General features: G+C 37.0%; 1 protein-coding gene across 1 annotated transcript; it reads left to right on the top strand.

The window, feature by feature from the left end:
- Nucleotides 1-15293: 15293 nt before the first annotated feature.
- LOC102522188 (melanoma-associated antigen B10) lies at nucleotides 15294-18797 on the top strand. Its single transcript, XM_032474618.1, has 2 exons — nucleotides 15294-15314; nucleotides 17251-18797. Exon 2 carries the CDS (start codon nucleotides 17304-17306, stop codon nucleotides 18330-18332), a length of 1029 nt encoding a protein of 342 aa, XP_032330509.1. The 5' UTR covers nucleotides 15294-15314; nucleotides 17251-17303; the 3' UTR covers nucleotides 18333-18797.
- Nucleotides 18798-19320: the final 523 nt, after the last annotated feature.

A 19320-nucleotide genomic window follows, 5' to 3' on the forward strand; every position in this document is an offset into this window, starting at 1 on the left:
CCTGAATAGCATATAACAAATATTTTAAAAATATAATATTATATGTAATATATATCCATAAATTAAGAAATCTCAACTCCCCTTCAAATGTATTCTTATTTCTTAATACCAGTTGATTTTTATTTTACAAATTAGTATTTCAGTTCCCAATTATCAGCACACACTACTTCACACTACCCATAACCATCCTGGGTGAGGATCTCTCTCAATATTCATACTGCTGCCTTCTCAAATATCGTGTGTACCCTTGAAATCTTAAATATATGTGTAACTAACATTCTACTAAAATTACTACTTCTTATAGTCAACAAATGAGCAGTAGATTTTCTTGTTGTAAAAAAAAACATATTATAAAGAGGTAACAATCAGTTAGTTTAATCACATGCCGTCATAATAATAAAAAGGTGTGCACCCCTGGAAAATGGTCTTTTTGATAGATTTTGTGTAACATGTGAAACAAATTCACTAAAAAAGTTGAATCTGTCTTAAACATTAATATCATAGAGAGATAATAATGTCATATCTTAGAGTCTCTTCCAAGTTTATGAGCTTTGCTCCATTGAGTCCATCACTGACTGAAGTATTGACACTTCTGTGATTCTAATATTTAACTGTCTCATCATTCAAATATTAAGCCATAAGCTCTCACTATTTGTGTCTATGCAAACTTAAAAGACTTTGTTCTCTCAAATATCCTTCAAGTTACTTTCATAATATACTCTTACTGATTATGATTGTTGTATTTCATGAACCAATATCAGCTATGGATTAATACCAGAGTTTGTAGCCTTCTTCCAATGTGCCTTGAGACATAATGACCAACACACCAATTGTGTTTACCATTTGTGAACAAGGAAATCATTACCAATCTGGAATTCTTTAATGTGGTGTTCTAAGTCTCTGAAATAAAAGATTAACATCTTTGTCTTGGAATTCATATGGGAGGGGAACCACATAGATCATGAGTTTAAACTGAGCATTCATGGATCAAATGGATCATGAAAACCACAGAGGATAAGCATTTTAGAAATACATGGTGTTTCTGCAACATTTTTCTTACAGAACTATACCTGCTGTGGTTTCTTTCTCAGTTATTAATGTCACCATGACACTCAGTTGACATTTTAAAGTTATTAATGACAGAGCCACATGTCAACAAACATCTTTTTGTCAGGGTATCGACCAAAAACATATGAATGTGAATGACTGGATTCTAACCTTGCTTTTTTTTTCCTCCATTTTGGTTTCCACCTTCTTTTTCAAGATATTAAATTAAGTACTCTGATTTGCTAATGAAAGTTAGGCCATTCAGTTTCACCTTTCAGTCAACTCTAGCTCCCAATATGTAAACAACTCAAAAAAAGAGAATTAATGTGAGAGCAAAATGCTGGAATTTCATAAGCTAACCAACATCATTTCTACGATGTAACCTACGTAATGGATGAGGGCTATTCCCTGAAGTATTCCAGAAGTTCTAAATAAACTTAAGGATTCAAAGGTCTGCTGGTGGCATTTATAATTCATTTTTTCCTGAGTATTCTATTCAGCAAATATTTATTACATGCTTACAATGTGCAAGATACAGTCATAGATACTGCAAAGAATATAACAGTGAGTAAGGTACAATTCTTACAATTCAAAGAATGCAGGTGTGAATGTTGATTTGGTTCTTACATGAAGTACCTCTTCTAATTATTTTCTTCTTCTAAATCAATGGTGTAGTACCCTCTATGCATTTATATTTTTGGAAACTCTATTTAGAAATGAGAACCAGTTCCTCTATTACATTCTTATCATCCCATTAATGTACTATTTAACAATATCTTTAATTAGTGAATGAATATTGTGTATGTCCACATTACATCAAATATTATGTCATTTCCAAAATATTAATTCTTAATAAGTGAGTTGTTAAGTTGTTTCCGAACTACAAGCTGCTAAGAAATGTAAGTACTTAAGAGGATAAAAGGACAGATAAACTATTAATGCAATGTGCCTGCAATAGTTGACACCCTACTTAGCATGACCATTATGAACTACAGCCTATAAAATTATTCCTCATGCTCCCACAGCAGAGCTAGAGTGCCATATGGCCATGCTTGTTTTTCGTCAAATAATTTTTACATAAACAGCTGGTGAACTGTTTTTATTGTAACAGTGCACATATTTTTTGAGACAGTTGGGAAGGATTGATGCAACTCTAGTCACTGCCTGTTTTTATGTCAGTGTTAAGGAGAAAGTCAAATTCATATTTTTAAAACATGAACTTTTGTATTCTTGTCACCATGGTCAGTTTCTAAGAAAGATTTTTTAATGTAGTATAAGAATTATTGGCATGTTTATAACTTGTAGCAAAAAATAGAGATAATCAAAAGGGGTCTTCAGTTTAACATGGCATATTCAATGTTTTCATTTTTATACTCATGAATTTTTAGAGGGAGGGCTGATATGTTTTGCCTTATTTTATAGGCAGTTTTAAATATGACTATATTTGATTTTGAAACATAGCTTCAACACATTCTGGTAAGTGATATAATAACCACAAGATTTTTAGCCATTTTGCATGTATCTGTGATTTGAGTTGATTTAAAGACTATTTGATCCAAAAGCAATTCCAGCCTCCTTGACAAGAAATTTCATCTGTGTTATTATATTTTACTGATTCCTTATTTACAGAGTATTAGAGAATATAAAATGTGTTTCATTAGAGAAGGGAATGAATCCTTATTATTCTGCCATTATAAAGCTTAGAACCTCGGGGTCAGAGCAAACAAGAACATCTAATGGTAGATGTGTTTAAAATGTAAGAGGAAGGAAGATTTTTCCTAATCCTATAGCTTTCATTATACTCACTTATGTGTCCTTTATATCTTCAATTAATTCCACTTAGGGGCACATAGATGTTTTCACAAAATAGTTTATTTTCATATACAAAATGGAAAAACAAAGGCTCTTTTTTCATTTTGCTTAAGCTTTAACTTCCAATTGAAGAAACTCACCTGGAATAAGCTTTAAAATAATTAGTACATTTTGTGAGTAAATTGTCACTTAAACATATAATACCTGAAACCAATTTTTTTACGTGGATTTTAATTTATGTCCTACTGTTTATTTTCTCCCAATAAGACATGCACCAGATGGATGTTAAGTAAATTGACTGAGTAAAACAATACTTTTTCGCAAAGGTGTTTCTTCCCCAAATAAATCCATTCATATTACTTCATCAAAAGTTTAGGTCTTAGAAGAAGAAAATCACCTATACAAATGACTAACTATTAAATAGAATGTGTAACAATTAGGGGACAACTCTCCATGGTCACTTGCATTTCTTCATATCTTATGAGGCACTGGTTGCCTTTTGTTCCAGATGATCTTTTCAAGAAAGTCTGTGTAGCAAAGAGCCTTGGAAGATATAAATAATGTCTCCTGAGCAGGGGGAATGCACGCTTTCTGCCCATTAGACAAGATTCAGGTTTCCTTAGCACAGGGTTCCTTTCCTGCAATGCAACTCACTGTATGTTCTGGTATCACCTGGACCTCTTCCTGTCACTCAGTGATTACTAGGGTTTGGGTAACCAGTGTAAGAAAATGTAGATACTTTGGCTACTATCACTACTATGAGTAATGACGGTCTTTGCCCCTTACCCAAGAATCCGGTGTTTTCTGCCAGCATCCATGAAACTGTGACAGGCTAACTTATTAACTTGCAAGAAGAATAAAAATCTTAGTCTTCACAGTTCTTGACAGCAACCATATATTTCCATTTTTCCTATTTGCAAACAACAAACAAAATTAGCCTTTAAAATATCCTTCAGAAGGTGTAAAAATAGATTGTATTTAAATGTTTCATTTCGCTCCTATTTGTTTTGATATGTATCACCAGTTTGAACTTCTTCAAATTATTTAACTAGCTTCAAATACATCATTAAAAGATGATATATGTAATATGGTAAAGAGTGAAGGTAAATCAAGGAATATACTTTTGATATCAGTTATTTATCAAAGTGACTCCACAACCATTTTAACTTGTCTACTTGTAGCATTGCATTCTTTTTTTAACAGAACATCAAACTCACTGAGGTCAAGTAATGATGATAGAAGTCAAGTCTATGTTGTTACATATACATTATTTTTACCTGTTTATATTCATATTTTTTATTTAAATGTTGTCAGAAATGTAAGAATAACATACATGTATATATTACATATTTATAGTTATTTATATCTAAATTTACATACATTTCAATATATTTATGTTTTATATATATAAATTTATATATATTTTTATTCACATATATTTGAGGAATATGTGTGAATATTTAAGCCACATCACTATAAGTTCCTTTGCTAATTACTTGTCTGAATTTCTTTTGTGTTTAAGGAGCATGAACAATTTTAAAATGTAGAAAACTAATTCATTCGACTCATAATTTGCATTGATTTTCTTATATAATTATCTAAAATCATTGCACACAATGTTTGTATGCTATTATATTCAAGAATATAGGGAGAAACAAATGTATTTAACTACTGAAAAATTTTATGACTTTCTGTAATGGGCACTTGTCTTATCTCCTTCCTCATGTATTTTCTCTATTTTTAATTTTAAGTACTGCACAGTTTCAAACATGTGCTCCTGTGGAGGAAGAGGAACATGAGGTTCTACATCCAGGTATGATGCTGCAAGTATCATCACTGAGTTCTGTATACACGTGGGCAGGAGTATTGTGAATTCCATGTCAGTTATCTATATTACTATAGAGCTTGCTAGAGCAGGGAGTATCTTCTCCAGGGATTTCGTCAGCATCAGGATTAATTTGCTGGCCCCAGTATTGACCAGGATACTTGTGCTGGTGGAGCTGGAGTTCCGGACAACATCACAAAGTTATTTGTATCATCAAACAACAAGTACTAGTCCAAAGAATTGGTACAGTTTTGGCCAATCATTTTTATGCAGGTGTGCTTGATGTCATTATGGGAAACTTGCTAGAATTAGAGGACATTTTTGATTCTTTAAGAAACTTTTCTAGCTCAGTAGACTATGAATACTGTTAAATGTCCTTCAGACATAGTATCAGTATGACTCCATGCTTAGGACTGGATCCTAAAAACCCATAAAAGTCGACATGAAAAAAGAGATATTGGAAATTCACTCCAGTACCATCACTTTGAGAATGTCTGAAGTCTGTGCTTCCTCTTCTATTATTCCTGTTTTTAGACCTCAAACTCGAAAAAGGCAGTGCTAACATTTGTCTCTCATTGCTAAGCAATATTCTAAAAAATACAGATAAGCAAAAAAGTAAAACAAAAATGCTCATGATTACTCTAGGTTAAATGATGAAGGAATTATGTATTTGTTCTTAAAAACGAATTCTATATTGCCAAACATCACAACTCACTCTTGAGTCTAATACCTGGAGACATATGGAAATAGTGTCCACAATCGGTTAAGGCTTAAGGGAATGGGGAAGTAAGAATGTGGTGAATATTAGCACATGAGATATTGTCATAAGGCAGACTGTGGCTGATGGGCAGAGGGTCACTGATTAGATACGGAGTATAGCGATAATAGAAGTGATAGAGATGGGGGTAAGAATGCCTGTTACATGAATTACTTGCCAAAATAACAAGTTAGATCTTAGTAGTTGGTTTGTGGTTAAAAAAATCAATGTGAATATCAAAATATGATCTACATGAGAGTGACCATATCAAATGCACAGATGAAGCACAGTGATCAAAGTGGTGATCAATCTCAATGAAGAGTAGCCTATTTTAAACAAAATACCACCTACGTGTGAGATAAACAGTAAAAAGCTTATCCTTCTAAACAGGGTCTAGGCAATATACAAATTTCTCACACACTACATCTGACTCTCTTCTTTGAAGCTTATGCCTTGAGGTCACATAAATGTGTTTGTCATAAGTTAATTATTCTATTTTGTTTAAAATATTGGATATTTCCTGTATTTTTATGGCAATTTTACAGGAATGTGTTTCCATTATGGTAATAATGAATGTCTGTAGCAACATTGTACATGGCTAAACTACCACCCTTTTTTTAAAACAGTTATGGCTTCAAAAATTACTCATCTAGAACTTATTTAGCCTTAATTACAAAGCACTGTTACCCTGTTCTTTTTGTTATTGTGATATTTGAGACTAGGTTAATCATGACCAACAATTAGGAATAGAGTCTAGATAAAGGAGTAAAGTGAGTTCTGAAATGCCTCAGAGTTAGAAAGATCAGACCATCACAGCCATGTGAAGAGTGAAAATACATGGGAAATTACTCAAATACTTGGTGTATACAAAGCTAAAAAGGATTAAGTAATAGTTGACTTATATTTTACCAAGGGATTAAACAAAGTGGATAATTAAGAATTACTAATAAAAATTGGGTATTAATGTTTCCCTAAAGTTCATTTTGTTTTATTGTGAATCATATTTGTATTCTTATTATTATCATTCTTATATAATATTCATAGAGCATACTCACAACACCTAAGTGTACAAATGCATACACATGTATAACTCTTCACCTATCAAGATATAGTATTATTCCACCACCTCACAAAGATCAGTTACGCATTTCTCAGCCAGTTGCAACAGACCACCTGCACATCACTCCTTTTCCATAGTTCTGATTTCAACTATAGATTAGATTGGCTTGTTTTAGAATTTTTAACAGCTTTATTAAGGTGTAACTGACATAAAATAAACTGCATATATTTAAAGTGCACAAGGCTATTAACAAAAAGTCTACAAATAATAAATGTTGGTGAGGATGCGGAGAAAAGGGAACCTTTGTATACTGTTGGTGGGAATGTAAATTGGTGCAGCCACTGTGGAAAACAGTATGGAGATTTCTCAAAAAACTAAAAATAGAACTGCCACATGACCCAGCAATTCCACTCCTGGGTATATATCCAAAAAAAAAAAAAAAACCCACTAATTTGAACATTTTCCCAATGTTCATAGCAGCATTATTTACAATTTTCAGGAGCAGGAAACAATCTAAGTGTCCAACCACAAATGAATGGATAAAGAAGATTTGGTATATATATATATATACACATACACACGATGGGATATTGCTCAGCCATAAAGAATAACGAAGTTTTGCCATTGCAGCAACATTGATGGACTTGTAGGACATTATGCTATGGGAAACAAGTCAGACAGAGAAATATAAATACTGTATGATATCACTTATATGTGGTATCTAAAAAAATACAACAAACTAGTGAATATAACAAAAAAGAGGCAGGTTCACAGAGATAGAAAACAAACTAGAGGTTACCGCGGAGAGAGAGGGAGGAGCAAAAAAGGGGTGAGGCAGTGGGAGGTATAAACTATTGGGTGTAAGACAGGCTGAAGGATGTACTGTACAACATGGAGAATAGAGCCAATATTTTATAATAACTGTAAATGGAAAGTAATTTCTAAAAATTATATAAAAATTAAAATAGTATAAAGTGCACAACTTGATAAATTTTAGCATATGAATACATTCACGTAAGAACCACCACAAACAGCATCATGAGTACATCCATCACCCCAAAAGGTTCCTCATGGCCCTTTGTAATCTCTTTCGCATGCCCCTCAGTCCACAGGCAACCACTGAGTGATATTCTTTATGTCACTATACACTAGTTTTCATTTCCTAAAATTTTATATAAATGAAACCATGCAGTATGTGCTATGTTATCTGGCTTGAGAGTCATGCATGTTATAGCCTGTATCAATAGTTCATTCTTCTTACAGCTGAATAATATTCCACTGTATGTATATACCACAGTTCGTTTATCTGTTCATCTGTTGGTGGACATTTGAGTTATTTCCAGTTTTTCATTACTACAAATAAAGATGCTGTGTACTTTCATATACACATCTTTGCAGGGGTATAAGCTTTCATTTCTCTTAGATAAATACCTGGTGGTATAATAGCTAGGTCATGGTTAAATTGTTAAGAAACTGCCAAACTGTTTTCCAAAGTGGATGCACCAATTTGCACCATCACCAGCAATATATGAGAATTCCTTCACATCCTTGACAACACTTGGTACGATCAGTCTTTTTACTGTGCATATTCTGATATGCATGTAGTGGTATCTCATTGGATTTTTATTTTTATTTCCTTAATGATTAAAGATGTTGAGCATCTTTTCATGTGCTTCTTTGTCATTCTTAACAGTCTTTTGGTGAATTGTCTGCTCAAACCTTTTGACCATTTATTCTTTGCTTTCTTATTACTGAGTTTTAAAAGTTATTTACAAATGCTGGATACAACCTCTTTATCATATATATGTTTTTGCAAATATTTTCTCCCACTCTGTTAATTCTCTTTTCATTCCCTTAGCAGTATCCTTTTGAAGAATAGGTGTTTTTAATTTTAGTGGAATCCTACTTTTTAATTTGTTCTTTTATGACTCGTTCTTTTGGAGTTGTATCCAAAAAATCTTTGCCTATCCCAAGAACCCAAAAGCTTTCTCCTGTGTTTCCTTCCAGCAGTTTTACAGCTTTGGATTTTACATTTAGATCTGTGGTCCATTTTTGTTATCTTTTTACATAGTGAAAGTAATGGGTCAAAGTGTGTGTGTATTTCCAATTGTTCCAGCATCATTTTGAAAAGACCGACTGTCTTTCTGCCACTGAACTGCCTTTGTGCCACTGTTGATAATCAGCTGCCCATATATGTTAGAGTCAATTGCAGGTCTGTCTGTTCTGTTCCATTGATCTATTTGTCTATCTTTACAAAAATACATCATTGTCTTGATTATTATAGTTTATAGTAAGTCTTGACATCAGGTAGGGTTAGTCTTCAAGATTTCCTTTTCTTTTCCAAAGGCATTTTGGCTATTCTTTTCCATTGTATTTCCATATAAATTTTACAGTGTATATATTTCTTTAAAAAAAAAAAGGGCCTGCTGGGGTTTTGATGTGGATTTTGTTGAACCTAGAGATATTCTGGGAAGAAATGACAGCTATAGGGTCTGATTTTCTAATCCCTAACTCTTTCATTTCACTTGTTTCTTTTTACTGGGCTGGCAGGTGCCTCCATTACAATGTAGAATAAAAAACAGTGATAATAGCTATTCTTATCTAATTCCCAATTTCCAAAGTTTTTCCACTAAGTATGATGTTCTCTATAGGGTTTTCTTTTTTCATACATATCCACTATCTAGTTTGATAATATCTCTTTTTATCATGAATTAATATTGATTTTTATAAAACAATCTTCTTTATCAACTCACGTATTTATCTCACTTAATCTGTCACTGTGGTATGCCACTGTACTTATTTGCTCTCAGATGCACTCCTTACTCTTTCTTTGCTCTGCTCTCTCATGTTCAGGAGATAACTCCTGCAGGTTGCAATTCCTAGGTTCTCCAATATTTGGCTGCTATTATGGTTCAGGCATCAAGGACACCATCCTATTGGTTAACTATCCCATCATATTGGTTAACTAGATCCTGCTGACCCAACTCCCAGTCTCCCGTAGCACTACCTCTTCTCTTTGTCCCTTGACACTAGAGATAGGAGTGATTTCCTCAAGTTGCTAAGTATTGGTTTCCCTGATTCTATTCTGTTTGGCTTCTCCCTCACTTGAGTAACTAATTTCTTCTATTAAATTCTACCTGATTTATACATTTAGAATAATTTCTGTTTTCCTGAATAATCTCTGACAGTTGTATTTAGCTAATTATATTGTTTGATTTTCTAATGTGAAACCCTCATTTCATTCCTGGGAAAAACTCAACTCAGTCATAAGCATTTAAATGCGTTGGTGTCTTATATCATAGACAACCAAAACAAAACAAAGCAAAACACGCCCTGGGACCTTGAAACTTCCTCTAAATAATTCTCTACTTCTCTTCTCCTCTTTACATCCTTCTCAAAAAATAATTTTCTGTACTTACTAGTATTCGTGTGTGTGTTTGTGTGTCTATATTAAAAAAATTCTAAGAACATAAGGAATACAGAGACAATCAGCTTGTGAAAAAGTTCCAGCACTACACATAAAGCTCTATTAGCATTACTTGTGGGAAACAGCCCAAGTAGTACTCAGAGGGATATTTATAGCCTTAAATAGATTCATTTAAAAAAAAAGTACAGCCACTATGGAAAACAGTATGGAGGTTACTCCAAAAATTAAAAATATAACTACCATATGATCTAGCAAGTCCACTTCTGGGTATTTCTTGGAGGAAAATGAAAATACTAATTTTATAAGATACACGCACCTCCATGTTCATAGCAGCATTATTTACAGCAGCCAAGATATGGAAACAACCTAAGTGTCCACTGATGGAAGAATGGATAAAGAAAATATAAATATAATATAATATTACTCAGCCATAAAAAGAAGGCAATCTTATCATTTGCAACAACATGGACAGACCTTGAGGGCATTAAGCTAAATGAACTAAGTCAGACAGAGAAAGACACTTATATGTGGAATCTAAAGAGATTGACTACACTACCTAAGGCAATCTACACATTTAATGCAATCCCTATCAAATTACCCAGGACATATTTCATAGAACTAGAACAAATCATCATAAAATTTATATGGAACCATCAAAGACCTAGAATTGCCAAAGCATTACTGAAGAGAAAGAAAGAGGCTGGAGGAATAACTCTCCCAGACTTCAGACAATACTATAGAGCTACGGTCATCAAGACAGCATGGTATTGGTACAAAGACAGACATATAGACCAATGGAACAGAATAGAGAGCCCAGAAATGAGCCCACAAACTTTTGGTCAACTAATCTTTGACAAAGGAGGCAAGAAGATACAATGGAATAAAGACAGTCTCTTCAGCAAATGGTGTTGGGGAAACTGGACAGCAGCATGTAAAGCAGTGAAGCTAGAACACTCGCTTACACTATACACAAAAATAAACTCAAAATGGATCAAAGACTTAAACATAAGACAAGATACAATAAACCTCCTAGAAGAAAATAGAGGCAAAACATTATCTGACATACATCTCAAAAATGTTCTCCTAGAACAGTCTACTCAAGCAACAGAAATAAAAGCAAGAATAACAAATGGGACCTAATGAAACTTACAAGCTTCTGCACAGCAAAGGAAACCAGAAGTAAAACAAGAAGACAACCTATGGAATGGGAGAAAATTTTTGCAAATGAAACCGACAAAGACTTGATCTCCAGAATATATAAGCAGCTAATACGACTCAATAAGAAACAACCAAACAACCCAATCCAAAAATGGGCAAAAGACCTAATAAACAAGCAATTCTCCAAGGAAGACATACAAATGGTCAATAGGCACATGAAAAAATGCTCAATATCGCTAATTATCAGAGAAATGCAAATGAAAACTATAATGAGGTATCACCTTACACCAGTCAGAATGGCCATCATTCAAAAATCCACAAATGACAAATGCTGGAGAGGCTGTGGAGAAAAGGGAACCCTTCTACACTGCTGGTGGGAATGCAGTTTGGTGCAGCCACTGTGGAAAACAGTATGGAGATTCCTCAAAAGACTAGGAATAGGCTTACCATGACCCAGGAATCCTGCTCCTGGGCATATATCCAGAAGGAACCCTACTTCAAAATGACACCTGCACCCCAATGTTCATAGCAGCACTATTTACAATAGCCAAGACGTGGAGACAGCCTAAATGTCCATCAACAGATGACTGGATAAAGGAGAGGTGGTATATTTATACAATGGAATACTACTCAGCCATAAAAAAACCGACAACATAACGCCATTTGTAGCAACATGGATGCTCCTGGAGAATGTCATTCTAAGTGAAGTAAGCCAGAAAGAGAAAGAAAAATACCATATGAGATTGTCATATGTGGAATCTGAAACAAACAAACAAACAAACAAACATAAATACAAAACAGAAATAGACTCATAGACATAGAATACAAACTTGTGGCTGCCAAGGGGGTGGGGGGTGGGAAGGGATAGACAGGATTTCAAAATTGTAGAATAGATAAACAAGATTATACTGTATAGCATAGGGAAATATATACAAGATCTTATGGTAGCTCACAGCGAAAAAAAATGTGACAATGAATATATGTACGTTCATGTATAACTGAAAAATTGCGCTCTACACTGGAATTTGACACAACATTGTAAAATGATTATAAATCAATAAAAAATGTTAAAAAAAAATAAAGACATTGACTTACATGTGTAATGTAAAAAAAAATGAACTCAATAATACAGAGAACAGACTGCTGGTTTGAAGCAGGGGGTGGAAGGTGGGCAAAATGGGTAGAAGTGATCAAAAGGTACAAACTTTCAGTTATAAAATAGATAAGTCCTGGGGATGTAATGAACAGCATGGTGACTATGGTTAATAATACTGTATTTGTATATTTGAAAGATGCTAAGAGGGTAGATCTTAAAAGTACTCATCTCAAGAAAAAAACATAACTCTGTGGTGATGCATGTAAACTAGACTTATCGTGATCATTTCACAGTATATACAAATATTGAATCATTATGTTGTATACCTGGAACTAATATAAGGTAATATGTCAATTACATCTCAATATAAAAATAAAAACCATTAAAGAGAAAAGAAAACATAACGACCATAAGGATAAAAAATTATGGAAATGAACAGGCTAATTTGAAAAAGAAATACAACAGTATCTGGAAATAAAAATAAAGTTATTGAAATTAAAATCCCAGTGGGCAAAAAAATTAGAAACATTTAAAACACGCACAAATTTCAAGAAACTAGACAAAGAACACGACATTAAACTCCCCAAAATAGAATGTAGAAAATACTGAAGAAAAATGCACAACTGATTAATTAAAAGACAGTGGAACCAACTAACAAAAACCTATTCTTAGAAAAGATTGATATAACTGACAGTTTTATAGTTATTGCCAATTACAAAAGAAACAGAAGTATGTGAATATTAGTTGAATAATACTGTATAAAATACAGGTGCAGAAAGAACTTAAATATTCTAAGAGAAACTACAAATATCATTACCAAATGGTGGGCAAGAAAAGGTTTCCTCATAAAGATATATTTCATCTAATAAACTCAGAAGGAATGATAGAAAGACAAAATTAATGGTGTAACCCTGAATTAATTAATGGATAAATATGCTAACCTTCAAAGACTGCAAATATCAACACAAAGGGAGACAGATATTTGGTTCCACATAATGAAAGTTTACAGTATTACCTATGGAAGTCTTTCCAAAAAAGAAAAAAAAAAAGAGAAAAAAGTTGTGTTTATCTCAATATACAATACAAATAGAAAAAAAAAGTTAAACCTTAATCTGATCAAACTTATGTGTTTAAAGAGATACAGTCAGAGAAGGACACCAGTGCTGTAATCAGCAAAATCCAGAATCCATATGAAATTGGACTGAACATAAAATGAGAGGTTTTTTTCCCAATAACAACAACAAAATGACAAGGCAAAAGAAGTAATATATCTATGAGGGCTAAGATCTATAAATTAAGGGACATAAAAAGCAATAAAATGAATAGACTTTAACCCTAAATCAAGGAAAAAAACATTTAAAAACATGTCAGGTATAGTGAAAAATATCTAGACATTTGATGATACTAAGGAGTTAATTTTTTAAGGTAAGACATGTATAATTGGTTTATACTTCATAAAGGGTGCTTATCTTTTAGAGATAGATACTGAAATATTTAAAGATGAAATTGTATGATATCTAGGATTTGTTTCTCATTATTTCAGTGGCAGAGATGGGGGTAGGTATGGAAATAAGTAGAACCAGATAGGCTATGTATTAATGACTGCTGATTCTGATGTCAGGTGTATTGGTTTTATGATAGCAGTCTCTCTACTGTTGTGTATGTTTAAGAATTTCTCCAATAAATGGAATACACATGTTGCCATTAAATTTGAAACCTCAGTGAAAATAAAACATTATTTAGAAAAAATATTCATTATCCAATTGGTCCAAACAGAAATAGAAAACTGTAATTGAGAAACACAAACTGAAATACTCCTCAAAGTTCCAGCTACCTTCAAACGTTTCAGGACAAGGCAGTTCTACCAAATAAATAAGCAAAAAATTAACCACCATCTTACATAAACACATCCAAAGCATACAAAAAGACTGGAGAATTTTCAACTCATTTTCCTAGGCTAGCTCTCCTTGTAAGACAACTAGTTGAGGACACCCTGAAAACAGAACACTTGAGCCAAGCTCACTCACATACAGGCAAAGATCCTAAAAAAAATCCACTGAGGGTTCAATACATCAGTGAATTAAACAGGAAAAAAAAAAAAGAGACTGAATCCAAGAAATATAAAGATGATATAACATTAGGAAAAAACTGCCTATAATATAACCACATTAACAGGTAAAATTTTAAAAAGCGTTTGACAATGTACACAAATGCAGAAAAAGCTTTTGAAAAATTCATAACAAATGCATGATAATACTGTCGAGCAAACTAACATTAGAAGAGAACTTTCATTTTCTAAAATCTACAGAAAACGAACTGAAATATGAAATTCGAAACGTTAGGAATATTAAAAAGATAGAAATTATTTGTAAATATGATCATCATTTTAGCAAATTCAAAGGAAAAAGCCACGGATTATTCAAAGGAATAAGTGACTTCAGAAAGTTGGTATATAGGTATATATAGATAACTATAGTAAAACAAAGAGCCTTGCATACAAAGCAGCAATTATTAGAACAGGTATATATTCGTTATAAATGACAGTCAAAAATTGAAGTGAATTTCACTACACTGTGCAATGTTAGATAATAAGATCAAAAGACCTAGGTTTCACAAAATTATGCAGATCTGCCCCTTCCCCGTAGAAAGTAGATCTTATGAACAGAAAGTTCCCCAAAGTCTGTTTGACGAGCGACGAGATCCCATCATCACTACGCATTTTCTCCGACAGCTCAGAACTCGTCCCGGTCCCCCTACCTTGAGCTGCAGCTCCTTCATCACATATCACATCGGTGACGCGGAGCCGTTGCCTGCAAGGTTTAAGTTAAGAAACTGTCCAGAGCTTACAGGGAGGTTTTACTTCGGAAGGCGCCTTTAATCAATGCACCAGGAGCCAAAAGGAAGCCCTAACTCTGCAACGAAGGCTTTGGGTACCACCCACACCAGATCAGAGAGGGCATCACAGAGTCAAGCCCCACCTCGGCTGCAGCCCTGGGAGGCACCAGGCAGGGGTACCCGGATGTGTCGCACACTGACTTCCGTCTCTGCAACCTAGGAAACGAGAACGTGGTCTGGGAGAAGCAGCGGCATCAGTTCCGCAGAGGGAGGAATCCAGGTTCTACCAGGCGTAAGGTAAGGAAAGTGAGTAAGGTTTGAGCGACCCCCTAACCAAAAACATAGAAGGCAGGCCCCATAGTCCTGCCTTGCCATCGGCCCTGGCAGGTTCCAAGCAGGGATCACCGAATGTATTGCCCTCGGAATTCTCCTTTTAGGAACTCAGAAAAATGGTAACACTGGACCAGGGTGTTGGCACCAAGCCAGCAGAGAGAGGTCTCCAGGGCCTCTCAGGAGTAAATGAAGAGCCTAATGTGAGATCGGCCGAACTCTCCCTCCCGGCTCCAAGAGGCGTCCCACCCACCCCGACCTCCTCACCCCCCCCACTCCACCCACGACCCCCCCACTCCTCCACACCCCCGACCCCCACTCCACCCCACCCCACCCCCAGCTCTCTGCCCCTGCAGTCAGCCCTGGGCGACCCCAGGCACGGGTGGCTGGAACAGGCACGCCTGATGTCCAGTCTGGCTGCTCCAGCAGGTGAAGATATTCGACCAGGGTGTCTGCCTCAGGCCAGCAGAGGAAGGAGTACCAGGCTCTGCCAGGAGTCAATAGATGCCCCTATTTGCGTTCTTAGAGAAACCGCCTCCCCAGAACAGTGGAGGCACTACGGAACCCTGCCCCTACGGCCAGCCCTGTGAGGCCCCTGGCCGGGCTGTAAAGCCCATGCGCTTCCTGCTTCCCCCTTTGGTGAGGTAGGGGGTGGAGTGGGGGAGAAGGGGGTTATATAAGAGCCTTAGTCTAATGCTAGATGAATCAGGTTAGCAGAAAGGACTCCTAGTGGTGGCTTTGAGTTAAGTTTATAACTTTGAGCAAGGACTGAAGGGAATTCCTCCCTCAAGACAAAAGGGGCTGCACAGAGCACTACCCCTATTAGAAACCCTGGTGTCCAGCTAAGCAGGGCTGTCACTTTATCCTCAGTAGTAACAGGGAAATGAGGGCCATATTAGAAGGAAGTGACCCAGCTAAGCCCTTCTCGAAGTCAAAGTGAGAACTGGGGGAGGGGGGGTACAGAGAGTTAGGCCCTTCCTCTGTAGTCAGTCCTGGGACAGCCTGCAGAGATCTGGCATACTGAGTCTGTGCCCCATCCCCCACTGCATATTCCAGGATGTCAAGTGGATGAGAGCCTTGGTCTGATAGTTATAGGTCTCAAGTCTGCAGAAGGGAGGACACCAGTTAGCCAAGGGGAGGAACCACAATAAGGAACATGAGGATTGAGAGGACCACCCATCACAGAATAGGTGTTTCACAGAGCCCTACTTGTGATGTCACATCCTTGGCAAGGGTGCCTGGTGAAGATATATTAAACTAAGAACTCCCTAAATTCCTCCTAGGACTTTCAGGGATGTGAGGGCCTTGCTCCAAATGGACAGGTCTAAGGTCAGCCAAGGGAGAAGTTCCAGGCCCTGCAAGAAACCAAGGTGAGGACTCTGAGTGAGGAGTGAGAATCCTAGTTATCCCAGAATGGAGAGGATCCCACATAACTCTTTCATTGCCGTCATCCCAGGGTGTCCCAGGGCAAATGTGCTCAGATGAGGTTCCCTTTCAGTTCCTCCTCCAGGATGTCAGGGATGTGAGGGGTTTGGAATGAGGGGTTAGCATCAAAGCAGCTGAGCAGAGGACCTCAGGTCCTGCCAGAAGTCAAGGTAATGGCCCTCAATGTGAACTGAAAGAAACACCTGCTACTGCAGAATCAGGGAGGCTCCACAGGGCCTGGACTTATCAGTCCCTGTATCAGATTCAGTAAGACCCAGGTAGGGCTGGAGAGCTGCAGCCTAAGGTGAACTCTAGTCACTTCCACAGAGTCCTCGGGAAAGGCTGATCAGGAAAGAGGAGCTTTACGGGTTCCTAGAGCAGTGCCCTCAAGGAAACCTGAAGAGATGACCATTGATAAAGCCCAAAGTGGTATCTCCTTGCTAAAGAGTGTAACACCATTTCATCCTCTTTCTTCCAGATCACTGAACTTGTCTACCCTCTTTCCCACACCCCCACCTGCTGCCAGTCATCATGCCTCGGGGCCAAAAGAGTAAGCTTCGTGCCCGCGAAAAACGCCGCCAGGCTCGAGAGGAGCCCACTGACCCAGTGGATGCTCCTGCCACTGCACCAACAGAAGAGTCCCCTTCTTTGCCATCGCCTCATTTCAAAGATGTTCCCTGGAGCCCACCTGCCACTGGAACACCCAGCAGTCTTCAGGTGTCTGCCACCACTTTAGCTGCAGCTGTTTCAAACATAAGATTTAATGAAGGTGCCAACAATCAAGGCGAGGAAATGCCAAATGCCTCACAGGCCCAGGATACCACTGAGCACTGGCCCCAATGCCCTATAGATAAAAAGGTTGCTATGTTGGTGTACTACCTGCTGTACAAGTATCAAGTGAAAGAGCCCATTACCAAGGCAGATATGCTGAGAAATGTAATCCAGGTGTACAAGAATCACTTCTGTGAGATCCTCAGGAAAGCCTCTGAGCATTTGGAGCTGGTCTTTGGCCTTGATGTGAAGGAAGTGGATCCCAACAGGAATACTTATGTCCTTGTCAACAAACTGGAATTAAGCTATGATGCACAGCTGAGTGATGACAGAGAAATTCCCAAGACTGGTCTGCTGATGACTGTTCTGGGCGTGATCTTCACGAAGGGCAACCGCGCCACTGAGGAGCAAGTCTGGGAAGTGCTGAATATGATGGGTGTATATGCTGGGAGGAAGAACTTCATCTATGGGGAGCCGAGGAAACTCATCACTGAAGATTTGGTGCAGGAAAATTACCTGGAGTACCGCCAGGTGCCCGAGAGTGATCCTCCCCGCTATGAGTTCCTATGGGGTCCAAGAGCCCACGCTGAAACCAGCAAGATGAAAGTGCTGGAGTTTGTGGCCAAGATCAATGATACGATCCCCAGTGCCTTCCCATCCTTGTATGAAGAGGCTTTGAGAGATGAGGAAGAGAGAGCCCGAGCAAGAGCTGCAGCCAAGGCTCGTACCGCTGCCATGGCCAGTGTGCACTCCAGGGCCATGGCAAACAGCTTTTCCTGCCCTAAGTGAAGGCTGAAGTAGATTATTTACTACGTGTTTGAAGAGAACAGATAACGTTCTAATTAGTGGAAGTTTGGGGCGGGGCTGGAGAAAACAGTGTTTGTGTTCCTGTTCTATGTAATAACTTAGATAAATTGGCCTAAATGTTGCTCCTTTTAATAGATAGTTAAGTAGCTTCAGAATCTGAGTTTATGAATAATGTCACACATTTATTGATGTTTAAGAGTTTAAGGTTTAAGAGAACAGTTTCATAGAACAGATTGGGAGCTTTTCCATCTTATTTAGATAATTGGAATAAGATAATATGTCACTGGATTAGGCATTTCCTTGGAAATGTGAAAGAAACTGCAGTAAAATGGTTGGGATCAAGAAATAGAGAAAAAAAGTAAAAGGTGATAAATTTTTACATTACCTCATCATTTTTAGTCTGTTCTGTCAAATTAAGAGATAAATATTTGGATGTGCTTACTTTATTCAAGAATGTAGTATTAATTATATCATAATAAATTAGACGTCTTGTACACTGTCTCATCCATTTCTCAAACATTCCATGAGCATCTGCTCTTTGAGAGGCTCTGTGCTACTACTGAGAATGTCAGGATAAACAAGACCAATCCTGCCCATTGCATTTCAGAGTCTAGCAACAGCTGTCAAGTAAGAAAGATGGTGCGATGCACCTTAAGACATAAGGACAAGTCAAAAGGAGGAGAGGACATGGGAGGATCCAGAAGTCAGCAGTCAGGTGTAACTGCCCTGAGGCAAGTGGGTTTGGGAAAGCGCAAGTCCTTCAGTGTGAGTCAGCACTGTGGTAAACTGGGAGGTGGATCAGATGAGGCTCTGGGGGTGGTGGGCAAGGGGCCAGACCCTCAGAAGGTGTGTCCAGACTTGAGAGATTAAACCCTGGAATGGAAAACTACTTGAAGCAGTTACTTTTCAGTTGTGGATAAACCAAAGAGAATTCTCCACCTGGGACAAGAACGGAAGGTGACCTGCATCC

Source organism: Camelus ferus, chromosome X (assembly GCF_009834535.1).
Source record: "Camelus ferus isolate YT-003-E chromosome X, BCGSAC_Cfer_1.0, whole genome shotgun sequence".
NCBI lineage: Eukaryota > Metazoa > Chordata > Mammalia > Artiodactyla > Camelidae > Camelus > Camelus ferus.

What these genes read in the sequence shown, in the direction of transcription:
- LOC102522188 (XM_032474618.1), top strand. Translation starts at nt 17,304, where the DNA reads ATGCCTCGGGGCCAAAAGAGTAAGCTTCGTGCCCGCGAAAAACGCCGC.